At 28.6% G+C, this 25,659-nt stretch overlaps 1 protein-coding gene across 6 annotated transcripts in view; it reads right to left on the bottom strand.

Annotated features, from left to right (window-relative positions):
• Positions 1-691: 691 nt before the first annotated feature.
• Positions 692-25,659, bottom strand: part of LOC106677846 (CCR4-NOT transcription complex subunit 6-like) — a 398,718-nt gene continuing 373,750 nt past the window's right edge. For 5 of the 6 annotated variants that reach the window (XM_014416006.3, XM_014416008.3, XM_014416007.3 and 2 more), the window contains one exon: positions 692-834. Coding sequence is in view for 2 of the 6 variants with exons in the window: in XM_014416003.3 (XP_014271489.1) it covers positions 791-834 (44 nt within the window). In the remaining 4 variants the exon portion in view is untranslated. Of the gene's footprint in view, positions 835-17,155; positions 17,209-25,659 lie in introns of those variants that run through there. The other variant, XM_067050418.1, reaches the window with a different exon arrangement.

The following is a 25,659-nucleotide window of genomic DNA, read 5'->3' as shown; positions in this document are numbered from 1 at the left end:
GGATCAAAACATAATTGGAAAATTTAGTTAATATTAGTCCTCGAATTAAATCATAACTGGATAATTTAATTAAAAAGTATTCCTTGGGACAAAACAAAATTAGATAATGTGATTAATATTATTCATTGAATCAAAACAAAACTGCACTACATGAAAAAATTTATGTATAAATTTAAGCTGAAAAATATAAAATTCAAATTTTGGAGAATTCTTAATGGGTTCAAAAAAATATAAAATATCATTAGATTTTAGGTACCCATTACGTTGCTGCAACACCTTATTGAAAGAGGGGGAGGGGGTAAAAAATGTAGATCAAATTAGGAAGTAAATGAAAAATATGTTGACTATCGGTAACGTAAAACGAATCTTATTATAATTTTTTTTTGTATTCATGTGTGACGATGCATCAATCTAAGGTTTAGGCTTTCTTCTTTAATAATCATAAAAAATAACATATGAATAAGAACCATGGAATTAAGTGGTGGTTTGAGGGGGGAGGTTCAAAATAAACAAAATTGTTTTAATAACCTAACTTCAGCAATCAAGAAACATTTCAGTAAACAGGACATAGAATTTAATAAAACCCTCGACTTTAAAATTTACCTAAATTTTGTATGCACATTTCGATTTATTTTTAAATATTTATTAAGTCTAAAACTACATTAGCTCATACGAATAAATAAATACCAACAGTTTTTGAGCAAATATGTATTTCTAAATAATGAAAAAAAAAAATACAAAATCAAAACTCAGCAATCCTATATTTTTTATTTCGATTTCCGATAGACTTCTAGTCAGTTTTTCCAGCCCGCTCCGCTTTTTCCTGAAGACCACCTGCATAAACCAAATGAGTTTACTATTTTGAAGCAATAAAATATCAAAATGATATAATACTAATTACCAATATAAGTATAGTTCAGCAGGTGGTAAAATTTATAAATAAACTTCAAGGATAACCAGTATCGATTATAATAAATTGCTTTATTGCAAATACATAAATATACGACGGAATAAATTTGGAATATGACAGGATGCATAAATTTAAATCAAAATTCATTATAATATTCCAACGTTTAAGAATGACAAAGTAAAATGTCCCAATTTTAACAATGGTACCAAACAAAAGGATAAAGATTATTGGAACCTAAAGAAGAAGACACTGTACCTAAAGCATATCAAAAGTCGAAACCTGGGTCACTGTAATATTATAGGAAAGATGACAAAGCATGGAAAAGCGATTAGGAAATCTACTGTCAAATCGAAAGACATCTAATGAGAGGAGGGCATAGTGAGTGGGTCACTGATTTTAACCAATTATTTTGGGTGATTCTACATTCAAAAGTATTGGACACGTGGCCTGGCGTTCGTTCTAATTTTAGCGATTTTTCTTAATCGATTTCTAGGTTATTATATGTCAATTGATTTATTTATTTCTACAGATTAATAAAAAAATATTCCATGTGTATAAATAATGAGTTTTAATTTAACTAAAAAAATTACAAAATCCAAAAGACGCTCAATTGTTATTTTATGCATCTTGTTTAGATTTATTTGCGTAGATCCGATTTGAAGCATTCCAGTAGTTAATAGGGAACTAAACTATTTCTATGTCTTGCGTAGATCGTAAAATTTATTGGACTTTTTGAACAAAATAATTTTTTTTTTCAACACTAAGAACATTGAAATATAATAGTTTCTTTATGTTCGACATATAAATATCAACTTTGTAACTCCCTATAAAAAAATTTGACCTCACTCAATGACAGCCGGCATAAATTTCATGTATTTATACAATCGTGTGTGATTTTACAAGAATCGATTAGTTTTCTTGTATTGAAAAAGAATAAAATATTTTTATTCCAAATATTTTCATATTTTTTACATTAGATTTAAATTTAAGGGTTTTAGAGGACGCTAATAACGCTCAGACTTGCCTTTTTATAAATAAATAAATAAATAAAAATAAAATATTTTTGGCGTACTTAACTGGAAGCGTTTTTGAGTTTTTGTATTTTTTTAATTGAAACTCGTACATGGATGTACAATCACCAAAAAAATAAAGTCCAAATCGGTGACCCCCTCACAGTGCTCTACCCTGTTAACATTTACGGCAATAGATCAAGAGTTATTTTCAAACAACTCATTTTTGCCAATTAAACGAGATTTTAAGACTCTCCTCTATTATGCAACTTTTATTTAATTTATTCAGTAATATAGATAAGGGACAAAATAAAGAAAAAATTAAACCAAATCCTTCATGATTAAAATTACCAGAAAATAAAAAAATCCCAGTTAAATTAAATTTATCAATCACCTACACTATACATTGTTGCTTAAGGTCAAAATCACCATTAGCTCAGAGACTGTGATAGGTTAATTTTTAATTTTTAATATACTTGATATTTATATAATAGTATTTAGTAATTTAAGCCGATGCTAAAAACTAATATGAAATGCTCTTTCTGAAAAAAAAAAAAATTGCTAACCTACCTTACCCCGAGACACATCAGGTTTTTATAATTTTTCTTAAATATAATATGGCTTAATTGAATCAGTAATGGTTTTTTCTTATTTTTTGGAAAGAGACGAATCGATTGGTGTAAAATAACAGTGAAAAAACCTTATATTTTTGAGCTAGAATCCAAAAACGGTCAATTTTGTTTATAACTTTTTTATCTATTCGGAAATCCGAGGATTTCATTATCTTTAAACCTTTCCATGGCAAAAGGGAATATTTTGAAAAAAAAATTCAAAAGTTTATTGTAGACAACGATTCCACCATTCCCTTTTATATACACAGATTTAAGGACTATTGAACCGATCATACAGAACTACCCACAGTCTGAATTTTTTTTCCAAAAGAATAAGAATACCAAGGTTCATTTCTAGGTATGAAATAAACCCGCAAACCCAAAATCTAGGGCTCTATAATTCACCTGCGCCTCGAACCCGGTAAAATAGCTATTATCAAAACTATGTTTTACATCATAGAGAAATATTTTAAATATAATCACAGAGTCAGAACTCTCTTTATCGGCTACATCAGCCCCTTCGGGAAAGAGTCCGTTACGCCAAACATTAACGAGAGGTTTCGGAATGAAGAGTGGTACTTGCAACAGGAAAGAGCCCCTCCATATTGCCATATCAACGAAAGGCTCTGTCTTGATGAAATTCTTAACAGGGTTTATTTCCTTCCTCACATACAGTTTCGCCGTAACTCAAGTGAATTTCATTTTCTGCGATACTTCAAACCTCTTTATAAACGCTCATTCTTTCATCAAGAGCTAGCTTAAAATTTTCATTTAAAGTAAAAATCATTCAAGTGCATCCGTTAAATTTACCAATAATGTATCCCATGATATATAGTCGATGCAATGCATCAGAAAATTTTACAATAATGGTGTTTGTTGTATTTTAAAATTGATTTATATTTTATTGGCATAGTCAAAAAGACCTAACTGAATATGTGACTTCAATGATTAAAAATAAAAAATTGAAGGATATTGTCAGGACTGTGTTCAAAGTGTAATAACAAAATAGTATTCACCTTTTATTGATATTGGTTTACACCCTGTACATTACTGTCCTTATGATATTAAAAAAATATTTTTCGACTTAACTCATTATCAGCCTAATCTCTAACTTTTACCCATCCCACAAGCATTCCTCCCTATATTATATTTTTGTTTACTCTGTAATACTAATTTACATATTACATTTACTATTCATCTATCTTTATTTAAAAATTGTTACAATATATTTATATTAGTCGAGTCTTTATCTAAATTGCTATCACATTCAGTACATATCGTTCTTTATGATAACATTATAACATGCTACGACCAGCTAATTAATTTATTAGTTCATTATTCATTACGTCTTAGATAATTGATATATTTGCTTAATGATATATAATGTTTTATTAGTTCATTACATATTATGTTATATTAATGATTTATACAATGTTAGTTAATACATATTTTGTTTTTATAATTAACTTTGTCACAATTTTATGATAAAATAGTTTTATTTATTTTGTTTATACAGAATTTTTACTATATCTCCGCCTTTACATCAGTTTTATTCAATTATATTAGATTTACCTTATTTGTATCTTTTTATTTTAGCCCTGATAAATATTCATTTTATTATTATTTATCAACATAAAATTCGATTTATTTTTATATTACTATTTATTTTATTATTTTACCTTATTTATTTATTTTTCTTATAACGTATAAATGGTGTAATTGAATATGTACAGCTCTAATACTGATTGCGCTTGAGTTTAGCAGCTAATACTAAAATTTCAAGAAGGAGGAAATAAGGAAGGAAAAAAAACTTGATGAAGACCTACATTTTGCGTCGAAACATCGCCATCAATAAATAGCTGAGAACGATTTTGTTAATTTTGACCAAAGTGTTGACTATCGTCTTCAAATATACATACATAGGATTTAAATAGATCTTGGAAAGGAACGACTCAATTGACATATATCACAAAAAGATACACGATACTGCCTTACATTTTATTTAAGCACAATTCTCGCAGAAAAGTTGAGATACTCTACTTTGGCATTGCTCTGACGATGTGTCGATTAAATTGCAATGGTTGAAAAAAGAAATGTTCTGAACAACAAGTGAAGTTAGTAGGAGAAGTGAACTAATGAACAACCGCAGAAGCCCAAAATACAAGAACTAATCAAGGATCTAATATCCCGCAGGAGCTACTGCATAAATCAGAAGGTTGTCATCGCATGTGCCCTCTCATACATTTTCCAGACCAATAGTTCCAGGTCCCCTTCAAATCCTCCAGCTTCAGGCTTTATTACAGCGCTTAATGGAAACTGTCATAAATTACACCTAATCCCCTTCAAAAGGCCACCGCTTCAATCTTGTGCGTTTTTCCCCCTTTATCACCGGCCCTGAAATGGCGAGGAAATCACAATCCCAGGAATGAAATTACAAAATGATAAAAAAATATATAATAATAACTAACGCTGGTGCGGACGACTTCAACATGGCCGGTGTTATAAACAACTTAATAAATATTCTTGCTAATGCTGAAAACACAAGAATATGCCAAAGACGTTGTGATTTGATATAAATTTAATTGTACTCGCCGTCAATGACAGTTTTTCTATGTGTGATATTGAAGCCAGGTTCTCACATAAGAATGCGTCAGTTATGTTGATGGAAAAGAAACCCGTCCAGACAACTCAGTTATTTATCAACTTTTAATTCAATGTTGTATTTAGGCCAGGTGCGATGAGAAAATTCGCTGTTTTAATGATCTTCCTGAACCACGCACTGGTTAGATTAGTGTATTCACTTTACCTTAATCATTTTTTCCACTTAATTTTACGTTCAAATAAATTATAAATAAAATCACTCCAAAACTCACGAATGTAATTCCTAATGTTGCTAATGATTTTTATAATGGAGACGAACAAAAGAAAACAGGGTGGTGACATATCAGTCTACTTGTAAAATTTTGAAGTTAATACCAGCCCTATCAGTTCAATAAATCAATGTTCAGTTATTGAAGCAGCGTTATAACGAGGTAGCGCCGTATACTTTCTTTAAGCTATCTGCCCCCCTCCCCAAATATTACCTGATATTATAATATTATAATTCAACATTATGTTAAAAACGCTTACTTTTGAGTAAAACGGTGTCTCGGATTACATAATACTATTATTACAGTTAAGTACTATTACAAGAGTCCTAAGCATGAAATAAATGTCTACAAATTATTAAAAAAATTATTTTCTACCAAATGTTTCTCGATGATTCTAGGAAAACATTTCTGGAGATCCTATAACTCTTATTACTTATTTGGCTAATAAAAATAAAACTAAGCTGCGAACTAGGGTTTTTCTTGTTGTCATAGCTAAAAATTTATGATATAACATGGACCAGCATAAAATTAGGCCTATAATAAGTAGCATAAGCATTAATAAGTATTAATTTGGTTAAATAGTATATGGAAAACCAAAAACCGAAAAAAAATAAAATATTTTTTTTTGTAAAAACAGAGATATGGTAGTATATATGAGTCAAAAATTATCCTAGTATAAAATACATCTCATTCAATGCAGAATTTAATTTGTTGGATTGCTTATTTTTCACTAAGATCCGCCCTTTAGGTTCTATAAGGCGCAAAACGAAAAGAGAAACCTAAAATTTTATTATTCGTTGCTTATCAAACTAATTTAATCATTAATCATAATGGACCGCCATACATGCCTTTCTCTATTAAGTTGGGTAGAAACTATTTTTTTAAATTATTTAGAGGACTGGTTTTTTCATCGGAATCCTGTACTGTAACAACGGTATAGAGTTCTACCGTTACTAGCTCCTCGTTATACGGACCTCCTTGTCTAGATTTGGAATAATTTACATAGGGTATTAGATAGGTTATTTTATAAACTACTATAAAAATAATTGACATGAAATCGTTTCTATTGCTTCATCAGAGGTTTTTCATAAACATCAAGACTTACAAAGCTAGTAGATAGCTTAGCCCTGACCATCCCTAAGATATAGAAGACAGTAGCGGAGTTAGATAATTGGACGCCGCCTTGTGCAACGCGGCCGGCAGACAATGGAGCGTTAGGGAAAGCGTGTCCTCCCTCACCATCCTCTCCCTTTCATCGGCTGCTCTGCCTCAACCCACTTCTCTACATTACTTACTCCACTCCTACTGAAAAACCTTGAGTACATCAATAGATAAATATGAAACTTTTCCTGGCAAATTTATTAGATAATTCGAACATAAAAAATATATCTCATATACTAAACAATAAACTAACCAGATAACGTTTCACTAATTCATTCATAATCAGGATAAAAAAATCAGAGACAAAAAATCTTGTATCAACAGTCTAAAAAACCAGTTGTACCAATACTAATCAACACTAGAACATTTTTGAGTTTTGCTATCTTCATATTGCTATCTTAGGTCATATTTTACGTTTTCGCTTAATGAAGAAGTCATTTTTTTTTTTTTTTTAAAGAAAATTAGTTCTTTCTAATAATAAGATAGGAAGGAAATCTTTATTGTGTTTTCAAAGCTTACTGTTTAACGCGAATATTAAAATTGATTTTTGTATCTTTTTGCTAAAAATGTTAAAACTCAAAGGATCTTTTCCAAAGAGATTTTAAAACGTTCGATAACTGTATGAAACTCTGATTTATTGATTCTTTAAAAAAAATTAATGCAATTAAAATTTAATCCGATCGTAGTCACAATGATAACTTTAAAATAAGATGCTAACTTCTATAACATTTTTACTAAAGACAGACAAAATAATTTTTAATGCTTGGATGAGCTTGCCAGATTCCACTTTTGCCAAATTTGAAGAAGTTAACATTTGCATTCAATACAAACGCGTTGTTCTTAAATGAGAGTAGGAATATTATTAAAATGTTTGTGAGAGTTCGAAAACATAAAACTAAGTAAATAGTCAAAAACCGTTAAGAGATTATTGCATGGAAAATTCAATAGACCCTACTTAGAGAGCTTAGTTTTCTAAAAATTAAAAATGTTTAGGAAAAGGGTAAGTTTCAGAAAATATACGTACCACCCAAAACTCCTTTAAGTTGAAAAATCTGGGCAAAATTGTTGGTAAATTTTAGATTTTTCACTCTCCTCTAATAAGTTGTTACAACAACCCCTCTGCTACTTCTTAACCTGGAGAAGACCAGTAAGCTTACCCTTAAATGAACGCCGGGATAGAAAGGGATCAAAGGAAATGACATTGCAGATAAATGAGCGAAGAAGGGCTGAGAACTAATGGCAGCTGTCTCCCAGCCGAACTTACAACAAATCAAATAGCCTAATGAGGAAAGTGTTTGATTCTTGGGCGCAGGAGAAAGAGGATTGCTATTCCTTCGAGCATGGAATCAGTAAGTTGCAACGCTGCATAAACTTGTCAAAGGGAAAAAAACAAAATTGTATTTAAATTCAAAAAAGAATTAGCTATCGTATCACAGTTGGCTAAAATATCATCTTTAACCTTTTTATTACCAAACGAAGACATGTCATTTATATATAAATAATATTTAAAAATTAATATTACGTTAGAAATCACATATCGTTCTTATTGATAATAATCAACCATATCTTAAATCCGTGGTATATAACCGCAACCTCTTAAGGGACTGGTAAATATTTCAACTTTTATTGAATTTGTAAAATTGTCATTACATTGGCTATAGAAATAACGGTTTGAATAGAAGTCTTTATAATTATAGAGTCATTAACCCTTCACGTATTTATAGACATACTTGTACCTATAACAACTATATTATCAGTATAAACGTTTTTCTATATTATGGATATATTATCCTGTTTATCGTAATTGACAATCGTGATTGTTTTATTACCTTAACTTACATATACTGTGGATAACAGATAATATCTCATACATTATATTATATAATTAGTTAGCAATTAGTTCCAATTAATCTAACATTTTATAGGCTCAAACTAATTTAAAACAACATAATCTAAATTTAAATAATCAAATAATTAAGATTTTTTTTTTTAAAACAAGTTACAAAGTATTTTATTAAATTAGAGAATTCATAACTTTTTGATAACACAGCATTGGATTTGTGAAATGTCAACAAGAATTTAATAATTTGAAAATTCCGAAAGGCATTAAAACTAAAGTTAATGCTCAGGCGAAGTTAAGTTAATGAATAAAAACTTTGATATTAGATAAACCAAACCTATTTTAGACAATTTCAGGCCAATAATTAAATGCTAAAATGTTTATGAAATTAGTTTATGATGAACAGAAACATTATTCAAGAATATTACTGAGTCGATTACTAAACTTCGAAAGTGGCATTTATTGAGTATTAAAAGAAACATGGTAATTGAGAAAAAAGTAGGAAGCCTAAATCTTTTTTGACAATATAAAGTTTTTTAATTACTTTTTTTAATGAATAAATTATACTTTTATTGATTTTTCTCTCCAGATAGATTTATTCCAGTTATTATCGTATAGTAAATTTTATGATAATTCTTAATTAAATCATTTCCTTAAATTGCCATCGAAATTATTTATCAGCTATCCGGAAGGAACCCGGGCTGATAGTTAAAAAACATATTGCTGGAAGTAGTAAATAAAAATCATTATTTTTGTTCAACAATCAAAAGCTCCTCATGATACCAAAATCTAGTAATCAGTTTTATTTTTATGATGATCAAGTATATATATATTTTTAAATTTTATGATACCTAATTTTTTTTTCCACAGAATAATCCAAGTAATATTGTGTAGTAAATTTTTGTATCATTCTATTTGAATCATTTTTCTGAATAAACACCGACATCATTTATTAATTATCCATGGAACTCAGACAAATAATTAAGAAACATACTGTAATTGCGAAAAAGTAGAAACCGAAATTGTAATATTTTTCTTTTCTATCAATTTAAAGTTCCATATTGTACCAAAATCGAGTAATCTAGTTTATACTTATTTGATATTATTATTATTTGTGGATCTTGAGGATCATCAGCCAATAAGACAACTATATTTGGGCGAAGTTTATTGTATTTCATCATTTATAGTCCTGCCCTACAATGAAAAAAGATAGTAGTTTTTTAGGACGAATAATTTATTCAACTAATTATTAAAAAACTTTAATTAAAAAAATAATTTATAGAATATAATTTATTATTAATAACTATAAACATTACTTTCAATTGTATCTTACTGTAACTCAAGGTTTGTGCCAGAACTGAATAGGGGTGAAATGTCGGTTTGTTTTTTTCCAAAACGTAACCATTTTTACTAGTCAGTTATTTCTGTTATGTATTTTGTCTATTTATATTTAAGGTTGTTAATTATGTCTTACGAGTTTAAGAGGTTGGAATAACATGAATTTAAATTTTGTACATCTGATTTTTTTTTTATATAGTTCAGATATACATATGTAATAATTTCTTTTGGATTTAGCTTGAAGTTATTTTTTTCGCCTGTTTGTCTATAGTATATTATAATAAGTAAACCTAAAAGTACACGACGGCCATTTTAAAAAAAAAATCTGGCACATTAAACCATATAACATTCTTTTATGAAGATTTACCAACAAAGATTGCAATTTTACTGGACTACAAGCTGTCTCTTGAAAATAATGTACGGAGCATAGTTAATGAATCAAGGTTCCTTGAAAAGTTGTTGTAGCTATTTTTTGTATTCGCTTTTAATACTATTTTGATAAGGGGAAGGCCGGTAAATGTAAAAAATATCGCTACCTATTTAACACGAAATAAGCATAGGACACGGGTGTGATTTCAATTCCAGGTTAGAGCCGTTAATAAAATTTTAGTAGTAAAATTCTAACGACGTTTCCGGCGGAAGTATTATATATTTCTGAATATTCAGGTTACATTATTGAATAATATATGCGTTTTAAACGAATTTCGTGACGTCTGTTGCATGTCGAATAACCAATTCCAGGCATGCAACAAGCTGTTATGGGGGCGTACTGCGAACTTGCTATTAGATTTATAATTTATTACAGTTTTTATTACCTATATAACATTCATAAATTTGACCTATCAATACGATTTTAAGCCTACGATCGGTCCCATATAAATGCACAGGTGAGTAAGTTCATATCAGATATTTTTATAGCGATTTAAATGAATAGGTAATTCATCTTTAAATATCTCTACAGGAAAAAAACACGATTGAAAATATAAAAATAGTTAAGTAAAAAAAAAAAACCAATATATGAAGTAAAAATTAATTTATGAATAATTACTTATTTATTATTATTTTTTTAAAGGATAATTCTCAAACAACAGGCAATTTCCATTCAACAGGCAATCGCTATCCTATCTGATTAGATTTTAAAATTAATATTTCATTGGAAACAAATTAATACAAAATGATGTTCTAAAGTTCATTTTACCATTTTTGTCATGCCATGTTTTGGGCTACATTAAAAGTTGCTAAAATTAAAAATTAAGTGTAGTAGCAAATTTTGCTGGATAGGGATTTTAGCTAAGAACCTAGTCTAAGAATTGTTCAAGAGAGTTTGTGAGTTTTTTAATTTTTATTTTTTTAATTAAATATAATTTATTCGATAATCTTTTTTAGAGTTCTGTGACAAGTGTAAAGTGTTAATTATGGACCCTCCTACTTTTTAAATGATTAAATATTTATATTGTAAATTTTAAACGAATAATAGTTTACTATTAGATGATAAATATTAGACTAGTATGGAAATAATAGTATGTAATTTATTTACGTTCACAAAAGTATAATAATTTTATGTAATTATTGGAATCATATTACAGCTTAAAAGTTATTTCAATCTCAGTACTAAATAAAAAGGAACTACACGTACATTAAAGAACATCTGAGGATGGGAATAAAGTGATTTAATTAATGAATTCTATAGAAGGGTATTTAACTAGGAAGATCATTTCACTATACCCAAGTAAAAAAAATCTACAAGAAATTTTTTTTTTCAATTATTGGAGTTGAGTTTTTGGTAGAAAATTGAAACATGAAAACTAGCCTAACTATTATTTGAGAATCAGACTTCATCATTAATTTACAAATGTTACATCCTAAATGAAATAGGAAATTCATCATAATGAAAGTAAAGTACACAAATATAATTTAAAAAAGAAACTTTTCAGATAAATTTTCTATTAGCAATGCATTCTTTACTCCATTAAGGGATAACTCGATAATATTAAAGGCTACACGATCTACCAATCAAGCAACGACGAGAGGCCTTGCAGGTGTCAGAGGAGCCGTAACTTCCAAGACACTAGAAACCTATTATGTCAAAGGCACACTGAACTAATCTAACACAGTGATTTACAGCAGTAGTTACAACATGCACTTAAGATAACTGCATCAGGGCCCTGTTCCCAACAGCATTAACCACTCAAACAGCTATTACAGAAATCCAAACTATAATTGTGAGGTTATATTATGGAAAATATGTTCAAATCTACAGAGGTTATAATAGAACAAATAAATATTAGTTATAAAAAAATTAATATTATATTTAATATTATTATTAATTCCAATATTTTATTAATGAACATAAAATTGTAATAAAAAACAGAGTGAAGACTCGAAATAGAAACGAAAAATTATTGTAAGAAAACAATATGAAAATACTAAAAACAAATTCTCAATCATTCTTAAGGGGTATTCATGATCTTTGGTTTAACATGTTAAAGCGTGTTAAATGGAAAAACTCATGTTAAATTGAAAAAAATTGCCTTCTTTTACCGTGGTAAAACGAAATAACATTTAACATGGCTGATAGTCTGTTACTTGGTCTGTTAAATGGAAAATGACGTCACACAATAGACCAGTTGAGATCGCCGCCATTTTTGTTGTGACAGCTCAGTTCTTTCGTGTGTTTGTGGTATTCATATCCCTGTTATTAAACCAGAATGGATAATTTTAATGGAACTGCATATCTGAATGATAGAAGATGGAGAATACTTTCAATACAGTTGTTAATTATCTCATCTTCATTCTCTTCCTCACAAGTTTGAAGATCAATAAGACACTCATAAGCTAAACTTTCACACAAATTCCACTTTTCACTCACTCTAGGCATGTTGTAATAAATTACTTAAATCAAAACTGAAGTAAACATTAACATGAGGCTCTGGAAGGAAGGTTATAAACATAAAGGCTTATAAAACATGTTGCTGAGAAAATCCGCTAGGGGCTCTTATGCATGTAACGTTTAACATGACTTCAAATAGGGCTGCTCACAATCCTATAGTTATAACATTTAATATGGTAAAACATTTTACATTTAACACATCATGAATACCCCTTTAAATGCCAGTAAATAAGTCAACGGGAAATTCCCTAGTTTTAGATTATTTTAACTTAATTTTTTTTTTAATAAATAATTATATATTACATTAATAAATATTTATCAAACAATCAGTGATTGTGTTCAATTTTCGACGCTAAGTTTGGCTTAGTAACTATAAAAATCTTACATATCAAACCTCGGTAGAGAGGTACAGAATCACCTCTATTTAAAGGTTTAAGAATAATTCTATTATTTTTATAATAAATTTGGTTAGATTTGTTGTTTGAGAATAAAATTCACGGAAGGAGCTGAATGAAAATCAGAACAGGCATGTGAATCATGTCTTTTTCGCAAGATGATAAGAAAGCAGAGGATAGAATTTTATATAATTAATATTAACCTAGTTTCGTGTTATTCCTTAATTTCCATACAATTTAGGACCAAATTGGACGAGTCACATTCAAAATATAGGAATCAAAACAAAAAAAGTTTAAGAATGCGGCATAAGCGAAAGTAATGAATGATAAAATCGATAAAATCAAATATAACCCTCAAAATCCCTGAAAAAAAACGTGATAATCTTAAACAAAATATTTTAAATCATAATCAATTCAGTGATCTCATGCTAGATTATACATTTTCTCTCTCGGAATTTCTATCAAAGTTCGATAAAACATCTCGGAAGAGCAGTTTTCGAAATAATGGTATGCTTTGAGCGAAAGTAGTGGATGGAATCTGCTAAATTCATAAAGGACCAACACGGTACCAATCTGAATCTATGTGCAGATATCGTATAAAACACAAATTCGACAAAAACACACGGAATAAAATTTGTTTTCAGATTCCCAAAACATAAAATAGGTGCAAATTTTTTAGTGAGGAAAGAAAATACATCTATTTATTTATTTATATTTTTTTATAAATTTAATATTAATATTTTAAAAAATAAATAAAAATCTTCTTTATTTAATAAAATACTACAAACATGAACGATATTATATATTCATATCAATATAACAAAGCATTTATATATATATATAGACAGACACACACAGTCTTTTATAAAATTAAAATTATTTTAAATAATAAATTTTTATTTATGGATTTCGTTTAGTAACTGTTGGAAAATGATCAAGAATACAATATTTTGTTAAAACTTTGTTTTTCACCACTACGAACTAACTACTACACTACTGAAAGGAATCTTCTAATTTTTTTAAGTAGTTGAATAATTTTACAATTTTACAATCTTGATATCATTTTTTTTTTAAATACTCATGATATGCAACTGTGTAATCATCATTTATCAGCAGTGTGATATTGCTTTTGTTTTTATTAAATGGGTCTTGTTATTGTCGTAAAAAAAAATCTAATAGCAATCTCATAATGTAATAACAAGACCTTTCCGAGCGAAATTCCTTGGGGGAGCAGGGATAGAACTCATTCCCACGAGGGCCCGGCTAAGAGACTGTTTCAGTAAAGGTAAGCCGAAATCCAAATTTAAAGAAGCGTACTCCATTACTGGTTCTAAATATATTTAAAATTAATTATTAGAAATGATTTAATGTTAAAAAAAGTTAAACTAATTGAATTGTTTCATCGCCCAATTATTGTTAATTATTCAAGCATCCAACAGGACTCCCAGACCTCAGGCAACAGGCTTTCAAGAGAAGTAGGTTATGAATCTGAAAAGCGGGGGATCCTGTTTGGGGCCGAAAATTCAGGGCAGATTAAATCAACTCGATTGAGATCCGGTCCATTCTTCTGGGCTATTGTGTCGAGGAAGCAACTCTCTTCTCTACAACTGGCACCGGGCAACACATTGTCAACTAGGTGGCAACTTTAATGGAAGTCGAGGATGGAAATGTCGTCTCAAGAAATCTGAACTTCAACTAACTAACAATTGAAAAGAAAAAAGAAAAAAAAAAGAAGGTTTTTCAATAAATAAAATAAAATAAACCTCATTACGATGCAAGAATGGCCAAGTACGTTTTGCATAGAAGTAAGGTTTGATCAGGATCTACGATCTACGACAGATATCCCAAAATTAAGTCGAACTCAGACCCAAAAATTAGAGTAAAAACTCCATTAACTTATCTACTCAGTTACACCACTATCCATTATTTGATTATTTAAAAAAAATTAATTTTTTTAATTGTTTAAATATTTATAAAATATCAGAAAACATCCGAACTGCAAAACATTGTCTAGTTACAATAATATCCAGAAAATACGCGCATGTATAAGCTAAGGTAGAAGATAAAATTTGATTTACATTAATCCGTAGCTTTTAGCTAAATTGGATGAGCCGTTTTTAAAATATAGAAATACCAAGAAAAAAAAACCTAAGTACATCGTAAGGATCGTAATGGGTAGAATGATATAATGAATATAAAATGAGATATGAAAAGAGGGCTATTATTTTTTAATCAACTTTATGCCATAAATGGAATATCAATTGATTATTTACAGGCTTAAGACTTAGATGTTTATTTTGTAGGAAAGAACAAGATAGGTACACGAGAGTTTTCTTAAAATAAATTACTTCATAGGTAAAGTCATTCTAGATCTCATACCTCTGCCACTTAGAAGTTCCTATATTTATTCGAATTAAAAGTACATTTATTTAGTAATTTGATGGAATTTATGTCTTGGAAGAAGATAGTCCGGGTGGCGATCAATAAAGGTTTCAAAATGGTACCAACTATTTATAGTACACCAACATTTCGCCCCACTTGGAGGGCTGATAAGAATTGATGTTCTGTTACGAACTGAACCATAATGAATATATATTTTGTTAGAAAAAAGGGTATAGTGAGTTTAAAACCAAATAGAAAGAGAACCTAAATGGAGTATAATATTCATTGTACATATCACAAAATACATCGTTACAAATAATAAGACATAAACCTTAGTTAAAGTTAATATAATACAAACGAATTTTCATTCATAAAAAAGTTCAGAATGATTACACTTAGAATTAAAATGAGGTTTACATTCAGCAATTTTATAAAAGCTTTAATTTTATCTTTTGGACAATCTCTTTGGCTATAATAGACACATTGAATTTATCATTTATGAGACAATATCGAACAAAATATACCAAAGTATAACGAAGCATTCTACAAAGGTATTCTAAACAATGTAGTCTGAAAATATAAGTTAAGCTTCATAAATTTCCCCATATGGCAAAAAAGGAAAATAGCTTTTTTCATCAAAACTAGCTATAAAATCCATCTTATAAAGGAAGGACATATAAATCACGACTAAAAGCACATACAGCAACAACTTCGACGGTACTAAAACTGCAAGTTTGAGAATTATTTACTGGTCCGTTTATCCCGGGGTCCATCTATTCCGAACTTACCTTAGGTCACTCTCAGTATATAATATGAACAGAATTTGAAAAATGAAGGTAAGACTTATATTTCAAAGTGAAAAGAATATGTATATTAGGATACATACATCCCATACACACAGACACTCCCAGACATCCTGATTCCCACAATAAAAAATTGGACCGGCAAGTGAGCGGAGAGATCGCTGGCAGCCCACTTCCTGCAAATGATGAGCTCAGAAATATCCAAGACTGATCCTGTAATCTTGCTTACGTAAACTGTTACCTCTGCAACAAGGGACTAAAGTGTAACAGCTCTGAAGAAACCTAGGGAGGAAATATGTTTTTATATCGCTAGTCCAACAAGAGCGTGATGCGGCCTTGCAATGAACAAAAATCCAAGTATTTGTTCCTGGTTTTAAACCGTAAACTCTTTTTCAGAGAAGCATCTTATTGAATGACCAAGAATTGTAAACAAGCTGATAATACTCAATACTGCATTTACATGGCAAGAAAGGGAATCACAGAATTAATATTACATTTAGGAACTGGTTAAAACAATTGATATTTGACAGTATAACGTATTTTCTTTTTTTACAAAAGGGCTACTGGAAGTATATTCATTTTAACATTTAAATTAATTCATCTCAATTTTGGGGAAAATGTAACTTTCGATTGATTTGAGTTAGTCATGTATTCTAAAACTATTGTCTATAAAACATAGCAGTCCCAGTTACCCAATCCACATTTATACACAGTATACACACAACCAAACCAAAAACTAGCATTTAAACAGTTATTCCTTTTTTGCAACAAAAATAATAATAATAAATAAATGATAAAAATACAAGTTTCAATTTTTGAACCAAAATATTCAATCATAGCGATTCAATTAGCTGAAAGTATTCATGAATTAAAACTTAAACCCACAAACTACCACAATCCCTCCAAAACAAAACTGAAGAGAATATTTTAGATACAACTAAACATATATAAGTTTTCTACTTACGAAAAATGAGAAAGTGAAGAGAAACAACACCTACCTGAAAAAGAAAGAAAGCTAAAGGTTATAAAAAAAAATTAACAAATGAAAACACTTTTTGAAAAGTCAGGTTTTTCCCCCCACTGAAGGATATTAGAACAAATTGTACAAATAATATAAACATTACTACATCATCACTAATTTTATTAGGTTTTTCTATTGATCATCGAAAGTTCTGTATTCTATACAAATTACTAACACTGTTACTTCGTATTTACATTCCACATGAGGAATAAATAGATAGCTAGATTTAACCAGTTTTGATGTAAATTTTATTTGTAAGTATTATACAACTAATATTTTTATTATATATCTTTCTTGGAATATAAACATTCGCAACCTAAGGATCAATTCTGATTTTTGTACAATATCACAACAATAGGCCACACAATGTGGAGCGCTTATATTCCAGTGAACTTTTTTTTTTCCTGAGGGAACAAGAAATCATGCCAGGACATTACTGATGTGTAAGCAAAACCGACTACTTACGTTATAACACTGATCATGATATATTTTATTGATGATGTCAACAATTAAAACCGTATGGATGCCTAAAATGTGTAAGAGTATAAATTTTTCAAGGTCCTCATAAAAAAAACAACAGCTAAACAATCACACTTGAGATTGTAAAAGCTAAATAAATACAATCCAAAGATAATTCAATATACATAAAGTTAACGTAAATAATTACAAAATATTAAATTTATTTTTTTTTAAACTTTTTTATTTGAGTTTTTTTACGCATCTTGAACAAATCACAAGGCAACCATCGAAATAAAAAACTATAATTAAAATCAACAGCAATTAACTTCATAATTTAAAAAAGTTTCCCGGCCTTTAAGTTATATTCGAAAGTTAAATATAACATTTTTAAAAGTTTTATTTAAGAGTTATTTAGTTACAATAAAACTATACTAGTGTAGTACTATAATAGTTATACTAAAAGTTCTATGTTAGTTATATTTGGTAATTATAGGCGATTTTTTTTTATTATATACATAGTATATTTTTTTCCAAAAATTATTCGGATTTTCAACAAGAGTTTAACAAAATTTATTTTAAAAAGTAGATAACAGATTTCATATAAAACTATCAATCTATCATTCGATCCATGGAATAAAAAAGGTGAATGCGTCATCCGTAATCCCAAAATCCAAATAATAAAAATGTATCTGTAATAATTTATCTCGGATAATTATTTGCATTAAAAAGCTTTAAAAAGATAGAAATAATTGAAATGAAAAAAATAATGGAGTGATTTATAGATTCATATTTAATTTGAAAAAGGATTTCTGGCCTACCTCAAAATAAAAAGTAAGAAATTACATAATTTGTACTCCAAAGCCTTGTTTGGACAAGTTACATAAAATTCATAAATTCAATACAAAACGAATAATTCTACATTTATGAAAAACGGATAACCAATAATAACTAACGAATAATTTTAATTTTAGTTGAATAATGTATGATGCGTTTACATATAAAAGTATTTGTGGGATAACGAATAAAATATTATTCGTCATTCCTCATCTAAATACAAATTTATTCGAATAATATCCCAACCCTGTTTTCATCCAGTCGTGCTTAAAAATAAATTAAAATAACATTTCAAGTCCCGTTTTTTTTTTCTCTTAACAGTAGCAAAATATATTTGAAAACGGATCTACAGAGTATTTCTTAAAGAACATATTTCTCATTTGAGCTAAAACATTCATAAGATGAGTTAATTTTTTTTTTCAATTACTTATAAATCCACTGTATTAAGACTTTCCATTCCTTTACCAATATTTCGAAAATCGCCAGATAATTAATACTGGAAAAAAATTACGTAGTTCTCAACGTCAAGTGTAGCTTTCTGGTTGTGGATTATGATGAAATGCTCATTACAAAACCAGTAGGGACAAAAAACCTTAATCATTACACGCAACATCCTCTGTCATTGGCGTCACAAATGGACACAAACGGAAGATAAGAAATACATACGACTGTCATTACATATAACCTTGAATAGGATATACACATGAATTATTAAATAAAAATAAATTAATATAGGGGTTATGAAAAAGTAATTAATATAATAATGAATAAGGAACACCAGAAAAATGTATTACAAGTCAGAAGTTTCTAAGTACAATACAATTCTTTGATAGCTGTACGAATTATTTGTTTTATTTACTTTGATGTAATAGAGACAAATTTAAATATGAGCAATTTTTTTAAGACAGTAAGCCTTATACATAGTCCAATAGCCCCAGGGAAAAAATATATAAAATTATTTTATCCAACTTTTCGATTACTTTAATAAAAAATATGTACAATTAAGAGTCAAAATTAATTATTGCCAAACATGGTAAGGGGAATAAAAATATACATGTTCCAGAAGTTAAAAAACAATTTTTGATTTCTTGGAAACAAACGAGCATTATTTTCTGATAGAAAAACGTTCAATTCTTACCTAGAGTAGATATAGGATACAGCTAATGTCATTAAAAAGTAAATAGTATTTCCTTACATTAAGTATTTAATCCCTCCCCCTAGTTTATTTTATTCCAGAAAAATCTAAAATTATCTTTAATTTTCATTAGGAGCTCAATAGCCTTGAAGCTACCTACAACAATAAAAAATTTCATAACACTTCATTTAAAGGAGAGTAAATTTTTTTAAATATGAGTGGTAGTTTCCATGATATCTGTCAAATTAAATTTACAAAATATTGATTTTTCGATATTTTGAAAAAAAATGTTGCATTTTGAAGAAATGTATATGGAGAATTATTGCAGGCAAACAAGTCTATTACGGCTAATATTTTAGAAAAATAATAATAATAAGTCTTAATTTATAAGTGAATACAAAATGAATTATTTTTAGGAAAAATTACTCCACTTTAAATGATGTTCTATTGGATTTTTTAGTGTTTCACGTAGTTTTAAAAATATAGAGAGCTCTAAATGAAAAATCATTTTTTTTTATAACGTTCTGAAAACAGCCTCCAATTTTTATTCCCCCAACTATGATTAGCAGATATATCAATTTTGAATTGTAACTACTTATAGTTTTCATTAAAGTTAACGAAAATTGGAGGGAAAAAACTTTATTGCTCTGGCTGTTGGATTACTCATATTTTCTTTTCTACAGAAAATCGCACATTGAAGTTAACTGTTCCTTATTAGCGCATTTACAGTAAGGTTATCATTATTACACTATAACCAGGCTACTGCATACTAATAACGCTTGCGGATTTTGACAGTTCATTAATTGCAACTGTATTGTGTACCGCTAGAGTGCTGACCAACTTGCTTAGTTATGTATGCCTAAAATAAACCTAATGCATAACTCGAACCGCTTTATGGAAACTGCAATAGCCTGATAAGAAAGTTATAATCACGTAGTATAATTTATCATGAAGCCGAAGTGTAAAGTAATACGTCTAATCATAAAAATACATGTTTCCTTAAATCTATTTATCGTAGGTTCAGAGGTATCTGTGATTATGACGTTGAAAAAATAGCACATTATTTATTTTAACATTAATCTGACGATTTATACTAAAAGAAAACTAAGATCGACTTTACAACCCCATATTCTGTTACTATAACTTTAATTACTAAATGCGATTAAAAATCAATCTGTAATATTATATAAATCTATAGAGTATGATTATTTTAACGTGCATATATATTTCAAGAAGTACCAGTCTGATTTGAAATATATATGTTCAGTGAAAGGTACGTGACCGAAATCTTCTATTGACAATTTCTCAGAAGCTGAAATTTTTAAAAGTGATTCTTCTGATGATGTAGTAGTGGAATAGCGCTATGTTTAAAAACAAAATGTATCTTAAAAACTTAAAAAGTATATTCTTTTTCAAAAACTACAAATAGTTTATACATCTGCTGGAGCATTAAACTAATTCATTACAAAAAATAATACTATATCAGAAAAAACAAAAAAATATCCAAATCGAACCAGTAATTTTTTTTTTTTATTGATAATAATACTAGCTGTCACTATTAAAAGTTTTAGGTATTAATTCATACAACATAAACAGAATAAACTAAAAATAAAAATAAAATGTAAATGATAACAATAATAGTAACAAAATTAAAAAAAAAAATAATCAAAACATGAAGTCTATAAATCAATATAGAAATTGATATAATAAAAACTGATTAAATAATAACAAAATAATTTGTACACAAAATAAATGAAATTTTTAAGTAAAATAAAATAAATATATCCGACACACGTTTGTACCTCCATGCTCGTACAATCATTATAGTACAAGAGCCCAAGTGGAGAAAAAAAGGCAGTTAACTCACCCCCATTGTTGATTACTTTAATGAAAACTATGTATAATTAATAGTCAAAATTAATGAGTCTGCCAAGAATAGGTAGGAGGAATAAAAATGGCGGCTGTTTCAAAATCTTAAAAAAACATTAATTTTTCATTCGGAGCTCTATATCTTAAAAACTAACAACAGCGCTAGAAAATCTAAGAGAACGTCATTTAAAGAAGAATAAATTTTCTAAAATATGAGCCCTAAAAGAGTTATTTACGTTAAATAGTTTTCGAGATTTTTGTTTTTAAAAAACAACATTTCATAAAAATGGTGTATGGGACGTACTGAAAAATCAGTAGTAAGTGAATTTATTTTGAAAAATTTATATCTCAAAAACCATTTGACCTACAGATGTATATTAGCAGTCAAATTAAAGCCAGTTTAATGAGCTATAAAGTAGTTTATGATGTTTATTTTCGTATGGTAGAGTTTACATGAAATTTGCTAAAATAAATTGTTTTATAGTTGTTTCGACAAATTTTCATTTGCCAAATTTATACTCATATATGAATATCATAAAAACTACTATCCCCACGAAGATAATGTCATAAACTACTTAACAGTAAGTTAAATCTCCTTTATTTTTAGTTTTGGCAGACATATGTGCGTCTTATGGGTCTAGAGATATATTTTTTCAAAAATCCAACATTTTATACGAATAACTAGAAATTAACATTTTGTGAGTTTATTTTGTCAAATATCATAAAAACTACTACTTCTACAAAGATAAACATTATAAACTATTTCGAAGTGAATTTAACTAGCTTTAATTTGAGCGCTGGCAGACATCTGTACGTCCAATGGTTTCTGAAATGAAGTTTTTCATAAATTAAACTTATTGTCCGAATCAACTATAAATCAATTTATTTTAGCAAATATCATGAAAACTACAATTTCTATAAAGGTAAAGGTCATAAACTTCTTTATACTCCATTAAACTAGCTTTAATTTTAGTGCTAATAGACATCTGTACATCACATAGTTCCTGAGATATAGATTTCTCAAAATAAATTAACTAACTACAAATCTTTCAGTAGATTTTGAAGAAATTTTGAAATTAGCTTTTTAAAAAGCTATATCTCGAAAAATATTGGTCGTAAATAGGTCTTTTAGGGTTAATATTTCAGAAAATTTACTTAGTGTTTTTGGTAGTTTTTAAGATATAGGGTACCGAATGAAAAGTTAATGGTTTTTTTAAGGTTTAAGGAAACAGCCACCATTTTTTATTCCCCCTACCTATACTTGGCAGACTCATCAATTTTGACTGTTAATTATACATAGTTTTCATTAAAGTAATCAAAAATTGGGGTGAGATAACTGCCTTTTTTACTTCCCGGCTCTTGTACTATTACAGTTAGCCTTCAGAAGTCTAAACCAAGCTTTGCTGCCCTCATATGGAAGCCAAAGCAGGCAAGAGATCCCACCGCTTCTCTTCCGGCCGTCACTGGTACTGAAAACCAGTGGAGATTGAGATAGTGGACCGAAATTAGAAAATTAACAATATATTCTGTGTATGATCCCGTGTATGAATATATTCTGTGTATATAGAACAAAATATTCTGAGTATGAACAGACTAGTAACTGTACAATATTAAGGTTCAGAAATTTCGCAATAGTAGGCGTTCTTTCTAAGCTGTATAATAAACAATAAAGAATGAACCGACTTAAAAAAGGATTCCTTCCCTTGGATACTAGAACCATGCGTTTACTAATTCGCCCTTTTGATTTCTAAATAAAGTTTGAATTGTTATCAGGTTATCATGTACACCAATTTTGTTGTATACCTTACTTCTCCACTGAAAAAAAAAATTATAACCACCAATAGTTTTTCAAAAAACATACGAAAAATTCTTTTTGTAAAATATTAAATTATCAACACAAAAAAGTTTTGTTTACATTATATCACACCAGTATGTGTTATATCAAGTAAATAGCAATAACCAATTGGTAATATGAATACAATATGATGACTATTAACTACTAACAACTAGTAAACTAGTTATAAATCAGTAATTAGAGCGAAGCATAGTTACTACATGATTGGAAGGTTCTGATACAACCCCTTAAATAACTAACCAATCTACATTTCACAAATTCAATATACGACTACCCGTCTATTCGGTTCTAATTCATTATTTTAAAAAAAAGAGAAGCCCGGTTTATTAAATGTAGTTTAAAATTTTTTTTGATAAATAATTTAATAATTACTACTAAACATAGTTTTAACAGGACTTAGGTCTTTCTATTCGATAATCCGCGCATCATGAAAGACCCAGGGAAAGCTCCTTTGTAAGAGACATGCAACACATTCATTTTTAGGCACAATGATCTCACAAATCGCAGATAGGAAGATTTTGTATTCATATAAACTTGTTAGGAGCATTTCAAAGATCATGTATCATTTTCTTATATAAACATTATCACCATTCACATTTGAATAGAATGTGAATTTCCATTCATATCTAGATTAGTTAAACTTAGAACGTCAGGAAGTGCGAATATATAAAACTATCTTTTTAATGTTCAAAGTTTTTAACAATATGTCTTAGATTTTCTTTAATTATTATAAATTTAATTTATTTAAAACCAAATCGGCCTGGTGGGCCTTACATAGTTGATATAACATTTACTTTTTTTTTGACAATTGATTAGGACGGCATAGTCTCGTACAAAGGATACACCTAGCTATATACAAAGTTACAATAAAAAATAAAGAAGATAAAATAAATAGATAAAAATAATGTTTCCTAATTACAGAGAAAAGTAAAATTAATAATGAAATTCGTAGACCTAACAAAACAATAAATAGCCCTGTAATGGGTTAAAAAAATGAACAAGTTAATTTGAAAAAAAGGCGAAGAAAGAAAAAATAAATAAATAAAATAGAAGTAGTAGGGTGTAGTAGTAATTCATAAATATAGAATTTATAACAGAATGTCCTGCAGCAGCCTGGGCTTCAGTCTTCGGGTTGAGATTGGGTTTCCCAAGTTATGTCTTAGATTTAAAAGAACCTTCCGAACAAACCAGAGAGTAATAATACCATAGGTTTTTCAAAAGATCAACCCGATTAGTACGAGAGCCCATGCAAATAAATCTACATTATCTGATGAAAACTTTGATAGCCCTTTTTTGAATCTTTATTGCATTGTCATGAAAGAAGTGCGGGTCTGCCAGTCCGATTATGCTACTTATAAAACTTGACGGCTATTACGAAAATATGAAAAATTCATTTTTTGAGTTCTGTTAAGTAAAAACAAAATTGTATTGCTTTCAGAAAATGGTTCAATTTTGACAAGACTATACAAGAGATACACTAAATGGCATTAAGAAATAAATTCTGAAATATTTAAAATGCCTGTCCCCTGAAGTTTATTTTATTCCATAAAAATCTAAAAATTTTCATCCGGAACTCCATTTTTATTTTAAGGGATTAATAAAAAACCTCGATAACTATAATTATACATCTAAAAAAAAAAATACTCTACCAGAAAAAACAAAAACCGTCTAAATCGATAAATTAGCGGCCACAATTAAAAGCAACAAGTTCTAGGCATTCATTCAATTTTTTATCATTTATGATTAAATTCAATATTTTGTATAATTCCAAATTTTTTTGTATTCTATTCCTTTTCAATTTTATGTTTCTCTAAATGTTGTTGTTATCTCTTTTGTTCTATAGCCCTGATGAATACTTGAAACTCAGGTCGAATGTCGGCATAAAATAAATAAATATGGTTTTGTTTATTTATGTTGTTCTTTGCTGACCGCACCCTCCGAAAAACTTCTCCAATCAAAACTTTTTCAATAAATAATGATTTTTTTTTTTCGTTTCTACATAAACTTGTTTTTCTAAGGGTTACAAGGTTACATATATCAATTATATTATATTAAGTGAAAATTTCAATCTTGTTTTGCTACTTTTATCTGTATTACTATGAACGTTTCGAACTATGCCGGTTAATGTTCAAGCTTTTCATCATCCCACATTCATGACTCGATATGTTCAGACTCAATCTTGTTATGAGCTATTAATTTACTAATTCATACTAGCTTCTAAAATTCAGATCAATAACGAAATGCTACATTTAGGAAGGACTAGGTAATCAAATATA

This window comes from Halyomorpha halys, unplaced genomic scaffold (assembly GCF_000696795.3).
Source record: "Halyomorpha halys isolate HHAL.00 unplaced genomic scaffold, Hhal_1.1 Scaffold110.1, whole genome shotgun sequence".
NCBI lineage: Eukaryota > Metazoa > Arthropoda > Insecta > Hemiptera > Pentatomidae > Halyomorpha > Halyomorpha halys.
This window is presented reverse-complemented; position numbering and strand designations above follow the sequence as displayed.